Source organism: Saccopteryx leptura, chromosome 5 (assembly GCF_036850995.1).
Source record: "Saccopteryx leptura isolate mSacLep1 chromosome 5, mSacLep1_pri_phased_curated, whole genome shotgun sequence".
Taxonomy (NCBI): Eukaryota; Metazoa; Chordata; class Mammalia; order Chiroptera; family Emballonuridae; genus Saccopteryx; species Saccopteryx leptura.
This window is the reverse complement of record NC_089507.1, coordinates 51,022,387-51,049,338: the sequence shown is the minus strand read 5'-3', so window position 1 is coordinate 51,049,338 and position 26,952 is coordinate 51,022,387. Positions and strand designations below refer to the sequence as shown.

The 26,952-nt window shown below is 35.6% G+C and overlaps 1 protein-coding gene and 1 long non-coding RNA gene across 3 annotated transcripts in view; one reads left to right on the top strand and one right to left on the bottom strand.

Annotated features, from left to right (window-relative positions):
* The window catches only part of LOC136406375 (UDP-glucuronosyltransferase 2B31-like), a 27,447-nt gene extending 4,918 nt beyond the window's left edge, over window positions 1-22,529 (top strand). The window contains exons 3-6 of one of the 2 annotated variants that reach the window (XM_066386388.1): window positions 1,291-1,422; window positions 3,056-3,143; window positions 4,020-4,239; window positions 22,139-22,529. In XM_066386388.1, coding sequence (XP_066242485.1) covers window positions 1,291-1,422; window positions 3,056-3,143; window positions 4,020-4,239; window positions 22,139-22,418 — 720 coding nt within the window. In that variant the 3' untranslated portion in view covers window positions 22,419-22,529. The remainder of the gene's footprint in view (window positions 1-1,290; window positions 1,423-3,055; window positions 3,144-4,019; window positions 4,240-22,138) is intronic. The other variant, XM_066386389.1, reaches the window with a different exon arrangement.
* Window positions 1-26,952, bottom strand: part of LOC136406380 (uncharacterized) — a 43,031-nt gene extending 16,079 nt beyond the window's left edge. Inside the window, exon 1 of the long non-coding RNA XR_010751667.1 lies at window positions 22,523-26,952. This is a non-coding gene — a long non-coding RNA (uncharacterized lncRNA). The remainder of the gene's footprint in view (window positions 1-22,522) is intronic.

Here is a 26,952-nt window from a genome sequence, read left to right as displayed (position 1 = left end):
TAAGTAATTTTATATGTATATTATATAAGTAAATATATATGTATATTTCTGAATTATACCTAGGAATCTTAGGGCTATTTCTTGGAAATTCTAAACAGTAAAAGCAGGATCAGCAACCCTTAACCTCCAGCCTTTAAATATTGATTTAGGGAAAGAACTTGAGAAATGCTGACAATGATTAAGGTGAAGTCATAATATACTTTTTGTTTGTGCTCATGGTCAAAGAAATAAAATACTAATGACAAAACAAAAATAATTCTCAAAAAAACCTGTCAGGAATAAACACAAGTGATATAGTACAACTATAATAAAAATTAAAGGTTACTATTTTCCTGTTAGGCCTCCTCCTAAAAATCTATATTAGTAATTAATAACATTATACATGAAGAGTTTGGATATAATATAGTCTGAGGGCGCTCACTCCTAAATATTGTTTACTTGCTCTATATTATTTCTTGCACACACACATTTGTACTATATCAATAATAAATGAATTAAATCTCTTATCAACTGTATACTCCCAAAAGAAATGAGATTAGGTCTGTTATAAACCATTGATGAAAAAGGAATGGAGGTTACTAAAAAAATTAAACATAGAATAACTATTTGGTCCACCAGTTCCATTTATGGTAATATATTCAAAATAACTGAAATTGGAATGGTGATGAAACATTTGAACACCCACCTTTATAGCTGCATTATTCACAAGAACCAAAAAGTAAAAACAACCCAACTGTCAGTCATAGATAAATCATAAACAAAAGGTGCTATATACACAGAATGGAATATTCTCAACCTTAAAATAGGGGGAAATTATAACATGTTACAACATGGATGAAACTTAAGGACATTACGCTAAGCGAAAAGGGCTAGCTACAAAAAAGACAAATACCATATGATTTTATGTATGTAAGACATGTAGACTAGTCAAATGCATACAAACTGAAAGCAGAATAAAGATTGTCAGGGACTGTGAAACAGGAAATGGAAAATCACAGAAGAAGAAACAGAGTTTCAAAGTACAAGATGAAAAAGTTCTGGAAATTGGTTGCACAACAATTAGAATAGCACAACAATTAGAATATATATACCACTAAACTATAACTTAGAAATGGTTAAGATGGTCACTTTATACTACATGTATTTTAAATACAATTTAAAAAAATAAACAGGTACTACACTAATAACTCCTTATAAGACTTTTCTCTCTTTAGTTGTTGGTTGCAATCCTTTCAATAGTGTTTACTGTACTGTTACTCTTTTGTGATGGGAAAAATTCTTCCTTCACAGGAAATGGAAGAGTTTGCCCAGAGCTCTGGAGAACATGGCATTGTAGTGTTCACCTTGGGGTCAATGGTCACAAACATGACAGAAGGAAGAGCCAATATGATTGCATCAGCCCTTGCCCAGATTCCTCAAAAGGTTAGATAAAGTACCTTTAAGTAGAAAACTAATGAGTGTATTAAACTCTGTAAAGGGCTCAGTTACAGAAATTTCTCCATGGCATATACAATCAACCAATGAATGTATAAATAAGCAAAACAACAAAATGTTTTTGTCTCTCGCTTCCTCTCCCTCTCTCAAATCCATAAATAATTTTTAAATAAAAAAAAACTAGCCTGACCTGTGGTGGTACAGTGGATAAAGCATTGACCTGGAACACTGAGGTCACCGGTTCAAAACCCTGGGCTTGCCCGGTCAAGGCATATATGGGACTTGATGCTTTCTGCTCTTCCCGCCTTTCTCTCTCTCTATCTCTCTCTCTCTCTCTCATTCTAACTCTCTCTCCTCTCTAAAATAAATAAATAAATAAATAAAAATTTTAAAAGAGCTAAGCATATTTACTAATTAAACATAAATTATTAATAATTTAATTAAATCAAAATTATTAACCATATTTCCCCATGTATGAGATGCTCCCATGTATAAGACACACCTTAATTTGGGGGCCTAAAATGTGAAAAATAATATATTACATAATGTTATTGAACTCAAGTTTTATTCATCATAAAATTCATACAACTCCTCATCACTGTCAAAACTCCCATCCATTAGCTTGTCCTCATCTATGTCTGATGACAAATCACTGTCTTCAACAATGAGCACAAAAACAAGCATGAAAAAGCAGGAAATGCAAGTAAGAAAATCTACAACCACTATATAAGATGCACCCAATTTTTTTACCCCAAATTTTTCAAAAAATAGTGCATCTTAAGCATGGGGAAATGTGGTAATTCTCACAAATAGCTGATTGCATTGATTTTGTAAATCAAATGATGTCAAACTCTGATAAAATAACTTATAAAACTAGTGAATAGAGCCTGACCGGGCAGTGGCGCAGTGGATAGAGTGTCGGACTGGGATGCGGAGGACTCAGGTTTGAGACCCCGAAGTCACCAGCTTGAGCGCGGGCTCATCTAGTTTGAGCAGAGTACACCAGCTTGGACCCAAGGTCCCTGGCTTGAGCAAGGGGTTACTCGGTCTGCTGAAGGCCCGTGGTTAAGGCACATATGAGAAAGCAATCAATGAACAACTAAGGTGTCACAACAAAAACTGATGATTGATGCTTTTCATCTCCCTCCATTCCTCTGTCTGTCCCTATCTATCCCGCTCTCTGACTCTCTCTCTGTCTCTGTAAAAAACAAAACAAAACTAGTGAATATTAGTAAGCCACTTTGCCAGTTTTCAAAAAGAACTAAACAGGCAAACATTAAATTGGGAAGATGAGAAGTAGTATAATAAATAATTAAAACAAAATAATATGTAGATTTTTAGTAATTTGCTGGGTTTTTCACTATAATTATATGACTACTTAAATTTTTATATGTTTCATCACTGATAATTTCATGTGTGTATCCCTTAATTTGAAACATCATGATCAATCATACTTGACTAAGTACAAAAGTACACATAATACTCATTATCTAACATGTCTTTATTTCCTTATCTGTAATATGTAAGGGGTTAAAATAGATGTCTCTTAATTTATTCAAAATTCTGACATGCTATAACTCCATTTTGACTCATGGAAGATGTTACTTTCTTACCTTACCAGGTTATATGGAGATATGAAGGCAAAAAACCAGATACCTTAGGGCCCAATACTCGGCTCTATAAATGGATCCCCCAGAATGACCTCCTTGGTAAGACTCTGGAAGACACTACTAAAGTAACAGTCAATTCTACCGAATGATAAACAGGCCCCTAGAAAAGAAATTTATTGAACATTTCTCATTGAAAATCTCAATAATAAAAATTAAGTTTCTTATATACTTCCCAGTCCTAGGGGAAAAGGATAAGATATCACAGTTGGCATCTTATTTTACGGTCACATTCCTTTGGCTACAAACAAAATATTTTATTTTATGTGTGATAACCTCTCACAAATACATCTCAACATTTTCTCAATTATTATTCTGTCTCTTAATTCTCCTCTTTATACCAAACCGTAAAGTCACTGTAAGGTTAACATTAAGAGTGTGCAGGTTCCCATGAAAAATATCAGCTTGTCTTTTATTACCAGTAACTCTCTATTTTCCACTGGGAAAAAAAATTCAAAGCCTCTTTACAAAGTAATAGCATAGTTCATGATAATGTATAGCTTTTCCTTCCTCCAAGTTCTGGGCCACTGCCATTACATTGTCTCCTGCCTTGACACCCTACATAATTAGACTCAGTGATTTTACCATTTTATTGAAAATATGTTCTAACATGTCCCACTACTTCTTTTCTTGCTTATACTTTTACTTTATCCCGAATATTCTCTTTGATTTACTCAATGGCAACATGTATTTATTTTCAAGTCACAAGAGACACGCAATCTTCCATGTAAGCTTTTCCTATCTCTCCAGCATACTTAAGTGCCTCTTCTTTTGAGTTCAGAAAGACATTTTAATATAGTTTGAAGTGTATATTGTTTTTTACTAAATACATTGTCTTTGTCAGTACCTTTATCATCCAATTCTTCTTTCATTCCAAGACTTATAAATCATAATTCTCTAAAACTCACCCAATCCCAGGTCATCCAAAAACCAAAGCCTTTATCACTCATGGGGGAACCAATGGCATCTATGAGGCGATCTACCATGGGATCCCTATGGTGGGCATTCCCTTGTTTGCGGATCAACCTGATAACATCGTTCACATGAAGACTAAGGGAGCAGCTATCAGATTGGATTTGCACACTCTTTCAAGTACAAAATTGCTCAATGCATTGGAGACAGTCATTAATGACCCTTCGTAAGTACCACATAGTTCTTAATAGATACTGTTTATAGATAGATTTTTTTCTCAATAGTGCCTATGAGTTTCATCACATTTTCTTAAAGATTTTATTTATTTCTTTTACGGGGGGGGGGAGGGGTTGGCAGCAAGAAGTATCAATTCATAGTTCCTTCTTTTTAGTTGTACATTGATTGTTTGTCATATGTGCCTTGACTGGGCAAACCCAAGGTTTCAAACCATCAACCTCAGTATTCCAGGTCTACACTCTTCCACTGCACTACCACAGGCCAGGCGAGTTTCATCCCATTTTTAAGAGGCTAATTTTGACAGTATTAACATGATTTAACCCATCTTAAATCTACTTTTTTTCAATCAGACATTTATTACAAAATTACGGTTAAACATCATTAATTTAATAGGTAACTAATAGTGCAAAAATTTTCTACACAAAATAAGTGTAAAGTTAATGTGGGTAATTAGAAAAGGACACATTTTAAAAATATAAGAGAACCATGGCTCTGGCCAGTTGGCTCAGCAGTAGAGTGTCCGCCCACCGTGTGGATGTCCCAGGCTTGATTCCTGGCCAAGGCACACAGGAGGGGCGACCATCTGCTTCTCCCCTTTCTCTCTGTCTCTCACTCTTCCTCTTCCACAGCCATGGCTCAGTTGGTTCGAGAACATTGGCCCTGGACACCAAGGATGGCTCCATGTAGCCTCAGCCTCAGGTGCTAAATCAGCTCAGTTGCAAGCATAGGTCACAGATGGGAAGAGCCTCACCCCTGACTGGTGTTGCCAGGTGGATGCCGATCAAGGCACATGTGGGTGTCTGTCTCTCTGTTTCCCCTCCTCTTACTTGAAAAAGAAGAAAAAAAGAAATGTATATATATAGAGATATATAGACATATAATAGAATCATAGGAGGAAAGATGATAAACTAAAATAACTATTATAAATTATATAAATTTACTATGTATAATATCTGATGTTGTTAATCTCTTTTTGCTCAAAAATTGATTATTTTCATTATCTTAACAGATTTTGCAATAAAACTTAACTTATATACCAAAAAATTCAACAGTTTAATGAATAAAATTCAAATTCATGTAGTTTGCTTACATAGCTTTGATACCATCACCATAGTACAAATTTAGGACATTTTTGTTCCCTTAAAATGAAATGTCTTAAGCCTTAAAAGTCACTTCTCACACCCTCCACCTGCCTACCCCCACCACTCAAGCAACCATTAATCAACTTTCTGTCACTATCAATTAGCTCTTCTTGACATTTCATATAAATGGAATCATATAATATATGGTTTTTTGCAACTGCTCTCTTTCATGTAGCGATACGTTTTTTAGTTTTTTCCTTGTTGTAGCTTTGAACTGCTAAATAATATATTTTATTGTATGACTATAGCATGTTTTATTTAACCATTTATCAGTTCAAGGGCATTTTGGTTGCATCTACATTTGGCTATTATGAATACTATATTACATTTTTATGTGAATAACTTTTCATTTATTTTTTGGTAGATATCTGTAAGTGAATTCTGGGTCATATAACTATATGACAAACTGCCAAACAGATGTCCAAAGAAATTGTGCCATTTGATACTCCCATCAGCTGTGTATGAGAATTCCAATTCTCCACATCATTGTGAATACTTACTAAAATCAGTATTTTTAAAAATTTTTATTGAATTTTTGGGGTGCCATTGGTTAATAAAATTATATGTTTCAGATGAAAAATTCTATGATACATCATCTGTATGTTGTATAATGTGTTCACCACCCCAAGTCAAGTCTTCTTCCATCACAATTTTATTGTCCCTTTACACACTGCTACCTCCCTCTATCCACCTTTCCTTCTGGTAATTACCATACTGTTTTATCCAGCTCCCCAACAGCCCTCCAATCTAATAACTATCAATCTGTTTCCTGTATCTATGAGTCTGTTTCTATTTTGGATTTTTTGTTTGTGTGTTTGTTTGTTTATTTTATTCATTAGATTTCACATATAAGTGAAATCATATGGTACTTTTCTTTCTCTAACTGGCTTATTTCTTCTTGTTTTTTTCTTTCTTTATTTGTTTATTTTTATTAAGTGAGAGGTGGGAAGGCAGAGACAGACTCCTGCATGTGCCCTGCCCAGGATCCATCTGGCAAACCCCCTAACAGGCGATGTTCTGCCCATCTGGGGCAGCTGCTCTGTTGCTCAGCAATTGAGCTATTTTAGCATCTGTGGTGAAGCCATGGAACCATTCTCCTTACCCAAGGCCAACTTGTTTGAACCATTCAAGTCATGCATGCGGGAGGGGAGTAGGGGAAGTAGGAAAGCAGATGGTCACGTCTCCTTTGTGCCCTGGCCGGGAATCAAACCTGGGACTTCCACACATCAGGCCAATGGTCTACTACTGAGGTAACCAGCCAGGGCTTAATGGTTTATTTCATTTAGGAAATACTCTGAAGGTTCATTGATGTTGTCACAAAAGGTAAGATTTCTTTCTCTTTTATGGCTGAGTAGCATTCTATTATATAAATGTACTGCAGCTTTTTTACCTACTCATCTATTGGTGGACATGTGGACTGCTTTCAAATCTTGGCTATTATAAAACAACACTGCAGTAAACATAAGAATGCATATATAATTTTGAATTAGTGGTTTAGGTTTCTTCATATATATTCTCAGAAGCTGAATTGCTGGGTCATATAGCAGTTCCATTTTTAATTTTTTGAGGAAACTCCATACTGTTTTCCACAGTGGCCACTGCAATCTAGATTGCCATCTATAGTGAAGAAGGTTCCCTTTCCTCCACATTCTCAGCAATATTTGTTGTTTGTTAATTTATTGATGATAGCCATTGATATTTCATTCTGGTTTTAATATGCATTTCTCTCATGATTAGTGAGGTTCAGCATCTTTTCATATGTCTATTGGCCATCTGTATGTCCTCTTTGGAGGTGTCTACTCAGGTTCTTTCCCCATTTTTTAACTGGATTGCTGGCGATTTTTTTTTTTTTTTGGTGTTGAGTTATACAAGTTTTTTATAAAGTTTGACTATTGACCCATCATATCTATCATTGGCAAATATATTCTTCCATTCAGTGAGTTGCCTTTTCATTTTGTTGATGGTTTCCTTGTTGTGCAAAAACTTTTTAGTGTGATGTAGTCCAATTTTTAATTTTTATTTTGTTTACTTTGCCTGAAGAGACATATCAAAAAATATATTGCTATGAGAAATTCTGGATATATTACTGACAACATTTTCTTCTAGGATTTCCATGGCTTTAAATCTTACATTTAAGGCTTTAATTCATTTTGAGTTTATTCTTATGTATGGTGTGAGAAGGTGACTTAGTTTCATTTTTTAGAGCACATGTCTAATTTTTCCATTTTATAGAATAGAATATCTTTACCCCATTGTGTGTTCTTGTCTTCTTTGTCAAATAGTAACTGACCACAAAGATGTGAGTTTATTTCTGTGCTCTTTATTCTGTTCCATTGATCTATATGTCTGTTTTTATGCCAGTACCATGCTATTTTGGTTACTCAGGACTTGTATAATTTGATATCAGGTGGTGTGTTTCCTTCAACTTTGTTCTTCTATCTTAAGGTTGCTGAGGCTGTTCAGGGTCATTTGTGGTTCCATCAAAAATTTTGGACTATTTGTTCTAGTTCTGTGAAATATGCCATTGGTATCATAATAAGAATTCTTTTGAATCTACATGTTTATTTGGATAAGATGAACATTTTAATAATCTAAACTTCTAACCAGACTCATCAAAAAAATAGAGAACCCAAATAAAATTAGAAATTAAAAAAGGAACAGTAATAACTGACTCCACAGAAATAGAAGGGATTGTAGGAAAATATTACAAAACAACTATATGCTAACAAATCGGACAATCTGGACAAAATAGATAATTTTCTAGAAACATACATTCTTCCAAAACTGAGTCAGAAAGAATTAGAAAATCTGAATAGACCAATTACAACTAATGAAATTGAAAGAGTAATCAAAAACTCCCAACAAACAAAAGTCCCAGACTGGATGGCTTTACTGCTGAATTCTACCAAACATTCAAAGAAGAACAAACACCTAACCTTCTCAAGCCATTCCTAAAAAATTCAAGAGGAAGGAAGTCTTCTAAGCTCATTTTACCATGCCAGCATTATCCTAAATCCAAAACCATATAAGGACACTACAAAGAAAGGAATTTAGAGGCCAATATCCCTGAGAAACTTAGATACTAAAATCCTCAACAAAATATTAGCAAACTGGATCCAGTGATACATTAAAAAGATCATACACCATAATCAATTAGGTTTTATTCTTGGGATCCAAGGTTGGTACAATATCCATACATCCATAAATGTGATACAAGAGACAAGATGGCGATGGAGTAGGCAGACGTACCAATTTCCACCACCCAGGACCAAAGTGGATTACATACTAATTTTAAGAACAATCATCTGGAAAAACCAACTTTGGACTAAACTAAGAGGACTCTTCAACCAAGGAACACTGAAGAAGGTATGCTGAGACTGGTAGGAAAAGCAGAAACACAGAGAGGGCTGCCCAGCTCCCTGGAGCAAATGGCAGCTAGGAGAGACTTGCATGGTGGGAAGTGAGTTTAGCAGAGAGGGGAGGGTCCTGAGTCCCAGGAACAAAGCCCCAGCCTACAGCCCCAGAGCCTAGAAGAGCTGTATGGACAGTAGCTGAAAACAAAACAAGATACTGTTTGTGAGAAAGAGACTGATTTCTCAGACCAGGGATTCTTCTTAAAGGGACCGCGCACAAAACTTCTCTCACAACCACTCACCCGGGGCTCTGGGGGATGGGGAGAGAGGAGAGGACCAGAGTAGCAGGAAGAGAGTATAATCTAGGAGGCACAGGGAGAAACATTTTGAGACAGCCACCCTAACCCCTGGGACGAGTCACTTCCCAAAGCTGAAGTGAATATTTCCCATGGAAACAGCAATACCAGCAAAGGGAAGCAAGAAACCAGCCAAACAAGCTCTCCACAGCACTCAGAGCAGAGTCGCTTAGAAGTAGGGAGCTTTCGGGACTACAGTAGTGAGTCTTAGGTCTGAGCTACAGCACCCCCACCCACACGACTGAGGGTGCGCTGAGGGCAGTGGGTAGCGAGACGCAGAAGTGCGGTTCTGTTGGCAGGGCAGAAGCCGGCTGGCCACCAATGGGCCCAGGTGTGAGCTCAGTCTTGCCCAGCTGGAGAGGAGGGGACGTGCAAAAGTGGTCAAGCCCAGCTGTGGGCCGCCTGCAATCCAGCCTGCGGGAAAAGGGCAGGAGCCCCGGAAGGGGTGAAGACCCGCCCTTGAGCAAGGGTGCAGGAGCACAGCCCTGCCCCACCCATGGAACCAAGGCTTGTGGCCTGACTTGGGAGCCTGCTCCTCCCACAGGGGTGGATCCAAAAGCCTAGAACAAGCAGAGCCCCACTACTGAGCATTGGCACGCAGTCCTGCCTGGCCTGTGGAGCCAAGGCTTGCAGCCATCCCACGAGCGGGCTCCTCCTGCAAAGGCTGGGCAAAAGCCTGGAATCATGTGGAGACGCACAGCTGAGTAAAGGAGCTCACCCCTTCCCTCAAGGCCGAGCATAATGCCACCCGCAGGGGCGGTGCGAGGTCCAAGTCCACCAAGGATTGTATACCTGAGCACATGATCACAGCCACTCCCGTAAAGGAGAGGAAGAAACCACAGCAACAGCCTCAGTGGGCAGGCACCAGCAACGCTCATACTCGAACACCCTAGGCAGCAACAGCAGAAGGGGTGGTGGGCCTACAGACAGAACACACCTAGGAAACACAGAGGACACACCCAGTGGACTCCAGTGGCCAAAGCCTTCTTTTACACAGACAAAATGAGAAAGCAGAGAAATGCAACACAAATAAATCAAGAGAAATCCCCAGAAAAGGACCTGAATGAGTCAGATATAACTGAATTACCAGATGCAGAGCTTAAAATAACAATTGTTAGGATGCTCAAAGATATTAGAACAACAATAGATGGTCATTATGAACACCTAAAAAAAGAGATAGAAAATATAAAAAAGGACATTGAAATAATAAAAAAGAATCAGTCAGAAATGACAAATACAATATCAGAAATGAAGAACACAATGGAAGGAATTAACAGCAAGATGGATGAAGCTGAGAATCAAATCAGCGAGTTAGAGGACAAGATAAATAAAGGCATGGAAGCAGAGCAGAAAAAAGAAAGGACTCAAAAAGTCTGAGGAAACTCTAAGAGAGCTGCTCTGTGACAACATGAAGAGAAATAACATCCATATCATAGGGGTTCCTGAAGTAAAAGAAAAAGAACAAGGAATAGAGACTTTGTTCAAACATATCATAGCTGAAAACTTTCCTCAATTAAGGCAGAAAAACATCTTACAAGTTCAAGAAGCACAGAGAACTCCATTAAAGTGAAACTCAAAGAAATCTACACCAAGACTCACCATAATTAAAATACCAAAGCTAAGTGATAAAGAGAAAATATTAAAAGCTGCTAGAGAAAAAAAGACTATCACCTAAAAAGGAGCCCCCATAAGGGTGACTTCCAAAATCTCAACAGAAACACCTGAGGCCAGAAGGAAATGGCAAGAAATATTCAAAGTAATGCAGAACAAGAGCCTACAACCAAGACTACTTTATCCAGCAAGGCTAACATTTAAAATTGAAGGAGAAATAAAAAGCTTTCCAGACAAAAAAACCTCAAGGAATTCACTACAACCAAACCGAGGCTGCAAGAAATACTAAGGGGCCTGTTGTAAACAGATCAAAGGAGAAAAAGAATATAGCGAAAGAGGAATACAGTTTCAAAGAATAAAATGGCAATAAACAAATACATATCAATAATAATCTTAAATGTAAATGGATTAAATGATCCGATCAAAAGACAAAGGGTAGCTGCATGGAAAAGAAATAGGACCCATACATATGCTGTCTACAAGAGACACACCTTAAAAGAAAAGATGCACATAGACTGAAGATAAAAGGATGGAAAAAATATTTTACGCAAATGGAAATGAAAAAAAAGCTGGGCTAGCAATACTTATATCAGACAAAATGGACTTTAAAACAAAGACTATAGTTAGAGATAAAGAAGGTCACTACATAATAATAAAGGGAGCAATCCAACAGGAAGATATAACTGTTATAAATATCTACGCACCTATTATAGGAGCACCTAAATATATAAAGCAGACTTTGATGGATTTAAAGGGCGAGATCAACAACAATACTATAATAGTAGGGGATTTCAATACCCCACTAACATCACTAGATAGATCCTGAAGAAAGAAAATTAACAAAGAAACAGCAGACTTAAACGACATACTAGATCAACTCAATTTAATAGATATCTTCAGAACCTTTCACCCTAAAGAAGCAGAATATACATTCTTTTCAAGTGCTCATGGTATATTCTCTAGGATAGACCACATGTTGGGGCATAAAAGCAGCCTCAACAAATTTAAGAAGATTGAAATCATATCGAGCATTTTCTCTGATCACAATGGCATGAAACTAAAAATCAACCACAAAGGAAAACTGAAAAATACTCAAACACTTGGAAACTAAATAGCATGTTATTAAATAACGAATGGGTTAACAATGAGATCAAAGAAGATATTAAATAATTCCTAGAAACAAACAATAACGAGTATATATCAACTCAAAATTTATGGGACACAGCAAAAGCAGTCTTGAGAGGGAAGTTCATAGCCATTACAGACATACCTCAAGAAGCTAGGAAAAGCTCAAATAAACAACTTGACCCTGCATCTCAAAGAACTAGAAAAAGAACAGCAAGTAAAGCCCAGAGCTAGTAGAAGGGAGGAAATAATAAAGACCAGAGCAGAAATAAATGACATAGAGGCTAAAGAAACAATACAGAGGATCAATAAAACCAGGAGCTGGTTCTTTGTAAAGGTAAACAAGATCGATGAACCTTTAACAAGACTCACCAAGAAAAAAAGAGAAAGAACTCAAATAATAAAATTAGAAATGAGAGTGGAGAAATAACAACTGATACAACAGAAATACAAAATATTGTAAGAAAATACTATAAAAAACTGTACACCAAAAACTAGACAACCTAGATGAAATGGACAAATTTCATCAAACATATAATCTTCCAAATATTAATCTGGAAGAATCAGAAAAGCTAAACAGACTGATTACAACAAATGAGATAGAAACAGTTATCAAAAAACTCTCAACAAAGAAAAGTTGTGGGCCAGATGGCTTCACAAGTGAATTCTACCAAATATTCAAAAAAGAACTAACTCCTATCCTTCTCAAGCTATTTCAAAATATTCAAGAGGAAGGAAGACTTCCAAGCTGCTTTTATGAGGCGAGCATAATTCTGATTCCAAAACCAGGCAAAGACAACACAAAGAAAGAAAATTGTAGGCAAATATCCCTGATGAATTTAGATGCAAAAATCCTCAACAAAATATTAGCAAACCAGATCCAGCAATATATGGAAAAAATCATACACCATGATCAAGTGGGATTTATTCTGGAGAAGCAAGGCTGGTACAATATTCACAAATCAATCAATGTGATTCGTCACATAAAAAAAAGGAAGGAGAAAAACCACATGATAATTTCAATAGATGCAGAAAAAGCATTTGATAAAATCCAGCACCCATTCATGATCAAAACTCTCAGCAAAGTGGGAATACAGGGAACATACCTCAATATGATAAAGGCCATCTATGACAAACCCACAGCCAATATCATACTCAATGGGCAAAAATTAAAAGCAATCCCCTTAAGATCAGGAACAAGGCAGGGGTGCCCCCTTTCACCACTCTTATTCAACATAGTTATAGAGGTCCTAGACACAGCAATCAGACAAGAAAAAGAAATAAAAGGCATCCAAATTAGAAAAGAAGTAAAACTATCATTATTTGCAGATGGTATGATATGATATTGTATATAGAAAACCCTAAAGTGTCATTCAAAAAAATACTAGACCTGATAAATAAATTCAGCAAAGTGGCAGAATATAAAATTAATACACAGAAATCAGAGGCATTTTTATACACTAACAATGAACTGGCAAAAAGAGAAATTAAGGAATCAACCCCCTTTTCTATTGCAACTAAAAAAAATAAAGTACCTAGGAATAAATTTATCCAGGAAGATTAAAGACTTATGCTTGGAAAATTATAAAACATTGATAAAAGAAATCAGGGAAGATACAAACAAGTGGAAGCATATATGGTGCTCATGGTTAGGAAGAATAAACATCATTAAAATGTCTATATTACCCAAAGCAATTTATAAATTCAATGCAATACCAATTAAAATACCAATGACATACTTCAAACATATAGAACACATATTCCAAATATTTATATCGAACCAAAAGAGAACACGAATAGCCTAAGCTATCTTGAAAAGGAAAAATAAAGTGGAAGGTATCACACTTCCAGATATCAAGTTATACTACAAGGCCATTGTACTAAAAACAGCGTGGTACTGGCATAAGAACAGGCGTATAGATCAATGGAACAGAACAGAGAAACCAGAAATAAACCCACAGATCTATAGACAACTGATATTTGACAAAGGAGGTAAGAGCATACAATGGAGTAAAGACAGCCTTTTTAATAAATGGTGTTGGGAAAATTGGACAGCTACCTGCAAAAAAATGAAACTAGACCACCAACTTACACCATTCACAACAATAAACTCTAAATGGATAGAAGACTTAAATGTAAGCCGTGAAACCATAAGCATCTTAGAAGAAAACATAGGCAGTAAGCTTTCCGACATCTCTCGCAGCAATATATTTGCTGATCTATCTCCACGGGCAAGTGAAATAAAAGACAGGATAAACTAATGGAATATATCAAACTAAAAAGCTTCTGCACAACTAAAGACAATAAGAACAGAATAAAAAGACAAACTACACAATGGGAGAATATATTTGACAATACATCTGATAAGGGGTTAATAACCAAAAATTATAAAGAACTTGTAAAACTCAATACCAGAAAGACAAACAATACAATCAAAAAATGGGTAAAAGAAATGAATAGACACTTCTCCAAAGAGGACATACAGATGGCCAATAGGCATATGAAAAAATACTCAACATCACTAATCATTAGAGAAATACAAATTAAAACCACAATGACATATCACCTCACACCAGTCAGAATGGCGCTCATCAACAAAACAATACAGAATAAGGGCTGGCGAGGATGTGGAGAAAAGGGAACCCTCCTGCACTGTTGGTGGGAATGCAGACTGGTGCAGCCACTGTGGAAAACAGTATGGAGATTCCTCAAGAAATTAAAAATCAAACTGCCTTTTGACTCAGCTATACCACTGTTAGGAATATACCCCAAGAACACCATAGCACTGTTTGAAAAGAAGAAATGCACCCCCATGTTTATGGCAACATCATTCACAATAGCAAAGATCTGGAAACAGCCCAAGTGTCCATCAGAAGTCAAGTGGATTAAAAAGCTTTGGTATATATATATATATACTATGGAATACTACTCAGCCATAAGAAATGATGATATTGGACCATTTACAACAACATGGATGGACCTTGATAACATTATACTGAACAAAATAAGTAAATCAGAAAAAACTAAGAACTATATGATTCCATACAGAGGTGGGACATAAAAATGAGACTCAGAGACATGGACAAGAGTGTGGGGCTTACGGGGTGGGGGGGGGGAGGACAGGGAGGTGGTTGGGGGAGGGGAGGGGTACAAAGAAAACCAGTTAGAAGGTGACAGAAGACAATTGGGACTTTGGGTGATGGGAATGCTGCATAATCAAATGTCAAAATAATGAAGAGATGTTTTCTCTGAACATAAGTACCCTGATTTATCAATGTCAACCCATTAAAATTAATAAAAATTAAAAAAATAAATTAAAATAAATAAATAAATGTGATACAATACATAAACAAAATGAAGGATGCTTGACCAGGTGGTGGTACAGTGGATAGAGAGTCGAACTGGGATGAAAACGACCCAGGTTCAAAACTCTAAGGTCGCCAACTTGAGCGTGAGTTCATCTGGCTTGAGCGCAGGTTCATCGGCTTGAGTGCAGGCTCACCAGCTTGTAAGCAGGGTCTCTGATTTGAGTGTAGGATCATAAACATGACCCCATGGTTTCTGGCTTGAGCCCAAAGGTCACTGGCTTGAAGCCCAAAGTAGCTGGCATGAGCCCAAGGTTGCTGGCTTGAGCAATGAGTCATTTACTCTGTTGTAGCCCCCCGGTCAAGGCACATATGAGAAAGCAATCAATGAACAACTAAGGAGCTGCAACAAAGATCCACAACAAAGAATTAATGCTTCTCATCTCTTCTTTTCTGTCTGTCTGTCCCTCTCTGTCCCTCTCTCTGTCTCTGTCTCTGTCACAAAAAAAAAGTGAAGGATAAAATCACATGATCATAATTATAGATGTAGAAAAAGAATTTGATAAAATCCAGCACTCATTTATGATAAAAAAAATCTCAGCAAAGTGGAAATAGACAGAACATTTCTCAACATAATAAAGGGCATATATGAGAAATCCAGAGACAATATCATACTCAATGGGCAAAACTAAAAGTATTTCCCTTAATGTCAGGAACAAGACAGAGATGTCTGCTTTCACCACTCTTATTCAACCAGTACTAGAAGTCTTATTTAAAGTAATCAGGCAAGAAGAAAAAATAAAAGGCATCTAAACTAGAAAGAATTAAATGTCAATATTTGAAGATGATATGACACTGCATACAGAAAACCCTAAACATTCTACCAAAAAAAACTACTAGAACTGATAAACAAGTTTAGTAAAGTAGCAGAATATAAAACAAATATCTAGAAATCAGTTGCATTTTTATACACCAATAATGCACTATCAGAAAGATACATTAAGAAAACAATCCTATTCACAATTGCATCAATACAAATAAAATACCTAGGAATAAAGTTAATGAAGAATGTAAAAGATCTGTATTTGTAAAATTATAAGACAATTAAGAAAGAAATTGAAGAAAATACAAATAAGTGGAAGCATATACTGTGTTCATGGATAGGAAGAATCATCAGTGTTTTGTTGTTGTTTTATTAAGGCCATCCTAACAGGTGTGAATCAGTCTCTCTTTGTGGTCTTCATTAGTTTTTCCCTTATAGACAAAAAGGTTGAGCAGCGTTCCTTGTGCTTATTGGCCATTTATCTATTTTACTTGGAGAAATGTCTTTTTTAATGCTTTTCCAATTTTTAATTGGGTTAGCTATCTTCATAAATATATTCCTTTTTCACAACTCAATTAATTTTTTGGTTTTAACAAAAGAGTTAAAACAAAAGGTGAGAATATTTTTAGAATACTAAAAATATTTCTACATAAATAGTTCACAAGATTAGGTATTAATTTCAAGTTGAGTTAACACTGAAATAATTCATGCTTGGAGCTCAGTGCTCTTCACACAATAGTGGTCTAGGAAGGCAGAAAACTTATTTTTATTTTATTTATTTTAAAAATGTATTTAGAATTAAATTTAATGGTGTGACACTGATCAAGAGTACATAGATTTCAGGTAACAAATTTTATAGTATTTGAACTGTTGATGCCTTGTGTGCCTATCACCCAAAGTCAAATCATTTTCCATCACTGTGTATTTGTCCTTCTTCCCTCCCCCCACCTCATTTCCCTGGTAACCACTTTACTTTATCTATGTTTATGAGTCTCAATTTTCTATCCCACCTATGTATAAAATCATATTGTTCTTAGCCTTTTCTGTTTTAGTTATTTCACTCAGTTAATGTTCTCAAGGTCCATCAATATTATCATAAATGGCAATATGTCATTATTTCTTATGGTGTAGTATTCTATTGTATATCTGTAACACATCTTCTTTATCCATTTCTCTATGGAGAGATACTTTGGTTGTTTCCATGTCTTGGCCATTGTGAATAATGCTGCGATGAACACAGGGGTGCATGTGTGTTTGCATATCAATGTTTTCAATTTTAAGCGATCGATACCCAGTAGAAGGATTTCTGGGTCATATATCAATAGTAATTCTATTCTTAGTTTTTTGGGAAATCACCATACTGTCTTCCATAATAGCTGTACCAGTTTACACTCCCACCAGCAGTGCATGAGTGTTCCTTTTTCTTCACAGCCTCTACAACATTGTTAGTACCTGTTTTGTTGATAATAGCCAGTCTAACAAGTGTGAGGTAGTATCTCATTGTAGTTTTGATTTGCATTTCTCTAATAGCTAGCAAAGATACACATTTTTTTCATATCTATCTGTTATTTGTAAGTCTTCTTGTGAAAAGCGTCTGTTTGGGTTCTCTCCCCCTTTTTTAATTGGATTGTTTGCTTATTTGTTACTGAGCTTTGTGAGTTCTTTATATATTTTGGATACTAACCCCTTATCAGAACTGTTGTTAGTGAATATCATCTCCCATTTGGTTGACTTCCTTTTTGTTCTGTTGGTTTCTTTGGCTGTGTAGAAGCTTTTTAGTTTAGTATAATCTCATTCATTTATTTTTTGTTTTACTTCTCTTGCCTTTAAGATCAAATTCATAAAATGTTCTCTATGACCAAGGTCCATAAGTTTAGCTTTTATGTTTTCTTCTATGTAATTTGTTGTTTCAGAACTTATATATAGGTCTTTGATCCATTTTGAATTAATTTTTGCTGTGCAGAAGCTTTTGTTTAATGTAGTCCTGTTACAGGGCAAGTAAAGATGTATGTTGCCCATCACCCTTTCAGCCAACTCATGAGAGACAGGGACCAAGTAGATATTATAGTGTCTTTAATTTAAATTGCTAGCAACTTGAGAAGGCAGGGGACTTGAGTCCAGAAAAACTGCCTTAACAATCTCAGCTGACTGGCTAGTTTATATATCGTAGGAAGATTAGTAATTTATTACTGAAATGCAGTTAGTCACATAACAGTGTGCGAGAGGTGGGAGTCCAGCTTGCAGGAGTGCCTCTCTGAATGTCCTTCTGACACTGGCATAGGTCTATCTGGTATCCTTGATATTCCAAAACAGCCAGGGTTTGGTGCTTCTGAGAGCCATTTGTGCCTCAGGTAACTTACTGCAAGAGAACTCACTGTATATCTTAGGCAACAAAGAAAAGATTAAGGTTTCTAAACCAAGCTTCTAGTTATCTACAGTGCTTTAACTCCTTACAGGAAAGCCTGTGATTGAGTCCTTATAAGAAATTATTGTATTTTAAACCTTTACATAATCTCCTATTGGTTACAACCAAAAGCCACTATTATTATTATTATTTTTTTTTTTTTGTATTTTTATGAAGCTAGAAACAGGGAGAGACAGACAGACTCCCGCATATGCCCCACCGGGATCCAACTGGCACGCCCACCAAGGGGTGACGCTCTGCCCACCAGGGGGCGATGCTCTGCCCCTCTGAGGCGTCGCTCTGTTGTGACCAGAGCCACTCTAGCGCCTGGGGCAGAGGCCAATGAGCCATCCCCAGCGCCCGGGCCATCTTTGCTCCAATGGAGCCTCGGCTGCAGGAGGGGAAGAGAGAGACAGAGAGGAAAGAGAGGGGGAGAGGTGGAGAAGCAGATGGGCGCTTCTCCTGTGTGCCCTGGCCAAGAATCGAACCCGGGACTTCTGCACGCCAGGCCGACGCTCTACCACTGAGCCAAACGGCCAGGGCCAAGCCACTATTATTAAAGTCAGATTTCAAATATCTAACTTTTGGGTTCCGGTATCAGTCCTATTCATTTATTTTTGCCTTTATTTTTCCTTTAAAGACAGCATTTTTGTCACAGTTCCATAAAATTCTAGGTAATTAATAAGACCTCTGAATAAAGGTTATATGGGTTAAAAGAAATAAAAGACAAGCTTAAATAGCAGTATACAAGTTTGTAAGTACAAAGAAAGAAAAGAATTTATTTCAACAGTAGCCATAGAAAAATATTATAGCTACAGTAATATTGGATACATCTAGACAAGAAGCACCACTAAAAATTAAAAAAATAGTTCATAATGATAAGTATGTTAATCTTTCAAAACAATACAAATTATTCATTAGTAACACCTACTAACAAATCCACCAAAGTAATGAAGTAGAAGTAAACAAAAAGAAAAAGAAAAATTTAGAAATATATAATCACAATAGGACATTCTTAAAGATCTTTCTCAATAATATAGAAAAAGATGACAAAATAATGATGACAAAAAATGGTACAAAAAATTTGAAGAACACATTTAAAATGTATCTTATTTTCTCTCTATATATGTATATATAGATAGATTATATATACTATCTATATATTATTTATATGTAAAATGTATATATATTCCAAAGACATAAAAGTACCTCATTCCTGGACCCTCTCAGTACTCTCCTCCCCAAAAATAAAACAATAGAAAAACACATTTTTCAAGACCAGATAAATTTATTAATAAAATTGACCATATATGCTGTAGCATAAATCAAGATGTAGTATTTGAAAGTTTTTAGACTAGATTTAAATTAGAACTTTTTAAAAAGATAACTAAAATATTTGTAATTTTGAAAATTAAGCAATATATTTCTAAATAATTTAACATCGACAAAGAAATCATAATTATATATGCACCTTCTCATCAAATCTATTTCTAGGTTTATATGCAACAGAAATGCATAAATATGTAAACCAAAAGACATATACAAAAATGTTTATACTAGCATTAGTAGTGATGGCCAAAAATTCTTAATCTAAATGTCTATTGGTCATTAAATGAAGAAATAATTTGTGAGGTTGTCATAAAATGAAATACTATATAGCAAAGGAGTTAATTAAAACTGCTACAAAAATAAAAGAAGAAAAAAATAAATAAATACTGTAAGATTACAATACAGTGTGTCCATAAAGTCATGGTGCACTTTTGACTGGTCACAGGAAAGCAACAAAAGATGATAGAAATGTGAAATCTGCACCAAATAAAAGGAAACCTCTCCCAGTTTCATACCTATTCAGTGCAGTTCGATGTGGGCTCACACACAGATTTTTTAGGCTCCTTAGGTAACTATCCCATATAGCCTCTACAGACTCATCACTGACTGATGGTCTACCAGAACAGGGTTTCTCCACCAAACTGCCGGTATCCTTCAACTGCTTATCCCACCAAGTAATGTTATTCCTATGTGGTGGCGCTTCATTATAAATGCGCCGATATTCATGTTGCACTTTGGTCATGAATTTGAATTTAGCGAGCCACAGAACACACTGAACTTTCCTCTGTACCATCTACATCTCGACTGGCATGGCCGTGGGCTGCTCCGCTGTATACACGGCGGTACGTCATCATCTGCGCATGCGCACATTCTGCCACATCATCCTACAGAAACTGGGAGGGTTTTCCTTTTATTTGGTGCAGACTTCACATTTCTATTGTCTTTTGTTGCTTTCCTTTGACCGGTCAAAAGTGCACAGTGACTTTACAGACACACTGTACATAAAACTAATATATGGTATTAAAAGTCAGGAGAGTAGGTAATTTGGAGAAGGGAGTAGAAAAATGGTCCAGAAATGGGGTGCTTCCATGGATAGTGAGTATATTGGTATGTTCATTTCATAATCATTTTCTTGCTAATTTTAAAAATTTGGGCTGATCACTTATAATATATGCACTTTCCTTATGTATTTCATACATAAATTGAAGGTATATTTTAGAAATTTTAGGACTCAAATAGAAAAAAAAAACATAAAGAAATGTCTAGGGATGGTATCATTGTGTGGCCAAGAAGCTCTCTGAGATGTGACACTGAGCAAGGTCTCCAGCAGCCTTGGGGTGTTGCAGGAAAAACTTGCTCCAGGAGGACAAGGGGGACAGAGTATGTAAAAGGCGCTTACATGAAAACACATGTGGCAGCTTAAATGAGTAACTAGAAGATCATTGTGATTACAGCAGAGTATGAGACAGAAGGATAGAAGAGGTAACCAAGGGTTTATCCTTGTAAGGCCCCTATAGGACAAATAATAGATTTGTCTTTTATTCGAAATGTGATAGGCCAGATAGAAGTTTTGAGCACATGAGGGTTGTATTCTGATGGGTTTCAAAAAATTATTTTGGCTACAGGATTAAAAATAAAGTCCTGGATAGAAGAGTAAAAGTTCAGAGGCTTCTGAGGAAGCATTTCTCCCACCATAACACAATTTCTCTTTAAAAACCACTAAAGCATTATTTTTTTTTAATTTAGTTATTTATTTATTTATTTTTTTACAGAGACAGAGAGTGAGTCAGAGATAGGGATAGACAGGGACAGACGCACAGAAACGGAGAGAGATGAGAAGCATCAATCATTAGTTTTTTTGGTTTTTTTTCATTGTGCATTGCAACACCTTAGTTGTTCATTGATTGCTTTCTCATATGTGCCTTGACCACGGGCCTTCAGCAGACCAAGTAACCCCTTGCTGGAGCCAGGGACCTTGGGTTCAAGCTGGTTGGCTTTTTTTTTTTTTTTTTTTTTTTTTTTTGCTCAAACCAGATGAGCCCGTGCTCAAGCTGGTGACCTCAGGGGTCTCGAACCTGGGTCCTCTGCATCCCAGTCTGATGCTCTATCCACTGTGCCACCTCCTGGTCAGGCTAGAGCATTATCTTAAATATGCATTTCCACAATCCAATATATACCATATAGGCTGGAACCTAGCCTTTCTCTGCTAAAAATACTTTACATTTTCACTTTATCTTCCATCTTCACTGTTTAAAATATTTTTTAATCATAAAATTCTAATTTAGAAGTCAAGCTTTGTGAGACCCAAATAACAATACTACTACTTCTGTCATTCTAAAGCACGTATTTGCAATCATTTGTTTGACAAAAACCCTGTATGGATTTGACTTGCTTAGGCAAAATATCTTTCATGGTTGATATCTTTGTGTTTCTCGTTTAGATATAAGGAGAATGCTATGAAATTATCAAGAATTCACCATGACCAGCCAATGAAACCTCTAGATCGAGCCGTCTTCTGGATCGAGTTTGTCATGCGCCACAAAGGAGCCAAACACCTGCGGCCAGCCTCCTATGACCTCAACTGGGTCCAGTACCACTCTTTGGATGTGATTGGGTTTCTGCTGGTCTGTGTGGCAACGGTTATATTTGTAATCACAAAGTTCTGTCTGTTTTGTTGCCAGAAGTTTGCTAAAACAGGAAAGAAGAAAAAAAGGGAGTAGTTGTTTCTGAGGCCTGAAGATGATCTGCCTCATAGATGGGACTCTTTGGTTTATTCCAGCAGTAAGTTATAATGTAAGGATCCCTTCTTCCTGTGACAAATGACTTTTGACAATTTAGCTTCTCAGATAAAAATTTGTTTACAAGTCATTTACTACATGTTTGAGCTAGAAATATTTAATTCCAGAGAAAAAACTTGGAAAAAATTAAAAATAACAAACTATATAAGTTTATATTGAACTTTTCTGTTCTAGTTCACAAGCAATACCAAAAAAACAAATTATTGAGTTTAACAGTGTCTCACGTATTATGCATAAACACAAAAACATTAAGTCTTCACATAGTATCCATATTATTTTATAGACACTCAGAATATTTTAACTTCATTGTGGTGCAGTATTTTGTAGCTTTATCATTTGCTAATACCTCAGTCACTGGAATTCTATAAAAAGAGTAGCCCTTCCATTTCATTTTGAGAGATGTTCAATGCTTCTTGGCGTTTACTGTACGTCCAGCCTCAGTATCAGGTCTTATCTAAAGACATGGCAAGTCATTTGCTTTCATTCAATTTAAGTTATTTCCCAGTGGAATGTTTGTTGTATTAGAAATATCACAACTGCTATCTGCTTCTTATTATAAAATTGAGCTATTTATGAAAATCTTTGATATTACAAACTAAATGATGTTTTATTCGTGGCCTTTAAAAATATTCACCTCATAGTGGTTGCTTTCACTCTCATAGTCAGCCTTCAAAAATGAATGTAAGGTCTCAATTGTAGATTATGATAATATAGAACCTATACTCTAAAGAAACTTATTGAATTTTAATTTTCTCCGAATACATTTTTTTTTCAGAATGAGCTACAGCATCACTTATCTTCTGACAGATATAGTATGAAATTCAATGTTTGTTGATACAATTTGAAATAATGACAATCATTATATAAAAACCGTACTAGATTAGCTTGTCTTATTCTTTTGTCTCTTTCTTTATTACACTGCTGTCCCATTCCTCCCATAGCTCTTAGGTGTAAACATTCAACTAGTTATCATTTTTATTAACCCTATGCATATTGTGACTAACATAATCAGTAACAATGAAAAGAATACAAAAATTACACTATTATAAAAAATTGGTAAATCAAATCAGAGGAATCTGAAGGCCCTCCTGAAACCTGCACATGAGGACAACACTTTATAACAAATTGTTCAAGGACAAGAAAATAATTTATTGATCTTTGTTGTTCAAGAAGACCACCATCAGAGTCTTACAACAAACATTCTTCAGCCTAAGGCATAAAATTTATTTTAAAATATGATAGGGAAATTATAGAAAAAAAACCTCACCACAAATTTTTCTATGCAATTCCTATAGATACTGACACATTGTAAAAGAAAGATAGAACTAACACAGTGCCATAGTAGAAGATATTATTAAATCATGCATTTAGGCTTAAATAATTTACTTCAAATCTATCCTGCAACATAAGTAACCAAAATGTACTAATATTCATTGTATAGTGAGAACTACTACAAATCTATAACAAAAGAAATCAAACAGTTCAAACTGCATCTGTGAAAATAGATGATGAATATGAATAATAAATTCACAAAAGTAAAATGATCAATAACACATAAACGGTTACAAAAGCCATTGATGTTTCAGGAAACAGAAATTAAGTAATTAAATTATTTTCCTACACATAATTTGCTCAACAATCTGGTATCAGATGGATTTAATTGATATCTTCAGAGCATTTCAACCCAAACCAGAATATACAGTATATATTTTTTTCAAGTGCACATGAAGCATTTTTTAGGATAGACTTAAAAACCATGTTAGAACACAAAACAAGCCTCAGTAAATTTAAGAAGACTAAAATCATATTGCAGAAGATGTATTATAGTATTATACCCCTAAAACCTATATAATTTCATTAACCAATATCACCCTAATAAATTCAATTTAAAAAAAAAAGAAATCACATCAAACATCTTTTCTGACCACAACAATATGAAACTAGAAATCAGTTACAAGAAAAAAACCTGAAAAACACACAAATACAGAAAGGCTAAACCAGTGGTAGTCAACCTGGTCCCTACCACCCACTAGTGAGCATTCCAGTTTTTATGGTAGGCGGTAGCAGAGCAACCAAAGTATAAATAAAAAGATTTAACTATAGTAAGTTGTTTTATGCAGATTTATTCTGCCAAACTTAGAGAAAATCCGACATAAAGTACTTGATAAGTACTTATTATTATATGCTTTAACTTGCTGTAACTCTGCTTTATAAATTTTATAAAGTAAAGTTACTTCCCTACTTTATAAATCACCATTACTGTGGAACCGGTGGGCAGTTAGAAAATTTTATTACTAACAGAGATGCAAAACTGGGCGGTAGGTATGAAAAGGGCTAAACAATATATTTCTAAACAATGAATGGATCAACAATGAGATCAAGGAAGAAATCAGAAGTTATCTTGAGATAAAAATAAACATGCAAGAACTCAAAATCTATGGGACACAATGAAAGCAGTTCTAAGACAGAAATTCATAGCAATACAGGTCTATCTTATGAAAAAAATATCTCAAATAAACAATATCTCCTTATACCTAAAGGAACTAGGGGGAAAAGGGGGCAAAAAGAAGCCCACAATGAGTAGAAAGAAGAAAATAACAATGGTTAGAGTACATGACATAGAGAGTAAAAATAAAAAAGTTAACAAAACCATGTGCTGGTTCTTTGAAAAGATAAATAAGATTGATAAACCTCTAACTAGATTCAGAAAAAAAAAAGAACTCAAAATTAGAAATAAAAGAGAAGTAACTGACATCATAGAAATACAAAAGGTTGTAAAAAATATTACAAAAACTATATGCCAACAAATTGGACAACTGGATAAAATGGATAACTTCCTACAAACATACATCTTCCATAACTGAATCAAGAATAATCAAAAGCTGAGCAGACTCATTACAAGTAACAAAATCAAAGCCAAAATAAAAAAACTCCCAGCAAACAAAAGTACCAGACCAGATGGCTTCACCAGTGAAATTTACCAAACATTTAATGAAGAACTAACACCTATCCTTCTCAAACTATTCCAAAAAAATTCAAGAGGAAGGAAGACTCCCAAGCTCATTTTACAAGGCCAGCATTATCCTTATTCCAAAACCAGATAGACACTACAAAGATAGAAAATTATAGGCCAATATTCCTTATAAACATTGATGCAAAAAACTTCAACAAAATATTAGCAAACTGTCTCCAAAATACATTTAGAAGATTGTAAACCATGATCAAGTTGGATTTATTCCAGGGATACGAGGTTGGTACAATATTCACAAACCAATTAACGTAATACACCACATAAACAAAATGAAGAATAAAAATTACATGATCTAAAGAACAAAATAAATGAACAAACAAAATTGAAACAGACTTATAGATACAGAGAGATAACTCATGATTGCCAGAGGGAAGCACTGTGTTGGGGCAATGGGTGAAAGAGATGAAGGGACAAAGAAACACAGATTGGTAATTACAAAACAGTCTTGGGCAGTAAATAAAGCATAAGAAATAGAATCAATACTATTGTGATAACTATAAATGGCGCCAGTGAGATACTAGAAATATTGAGGGGATACTACGTACAGTATATGACTATCTAATCACTAAGCTGTACACTGAAACCAAATAATTTTTCAAAATTAAAAAAGTAGATGAAAGAAAATTTTAATGCTAATTATTTTTGCTTCTTTTCCCCCTAACTTATAGCCTCGCTTAGGCCATTAATTAGTTCTATTAAAATAGTCAAACCACTTACATCTCTGGGATTAGACTGTTCATCTCAACTAAACATTTGACTTTGACTTCTAGAGTGCTTTCCAGTTTTAGCATTCTATCACTCTGCCTATTTACTTACAATTACTAATGCTATTCACAGTTATTAGTATCATTCACAAGGGTTTAAATATTCTATGACCTGGTATATGGTTTGGCTAAATCTAGAAGCCTGAATGCCTTGAAATAATATACATCTGCATATTACCTTTGTTTTATAGATATTCATGAATAACTTTTCTCTAAGCATTTATTCAATAAAATAGTAAAATAATTGTCATGATTAGATTATGTCCAGTTATGTCCAAAGTACATGAGTAGTTTTTGTTGTTGTTGTTGTTTTTTTACAAAGACAGAGAATCAGAGAGAGGAATAGTCAGGGACAGACAGACAGGAACGGAGAGATGAGAAGCATCAATCATTAGTTTTTTGTCGCGCGTTGCGACACCTGAGTTGTTCATTGGTTGCTTTCTCATATGTGCCTTGACCGCGGGCCTTCAGCAGACAAAGTAACCCCTTGCTCGAGCCAGCGACCTTGGGTCCAAGCTTGTGAGCTTTGCTCAAACCAGATGAACCCGTGCTCAAGCTGGTGACCTTGGGGTCTCGAACCTGGGTCCTCATCATCCCAGTCTGACGCTCTATCCACTGCGCCACCACCTGGTCAGGCACATGAGTAGTTTTTAAAAGATTA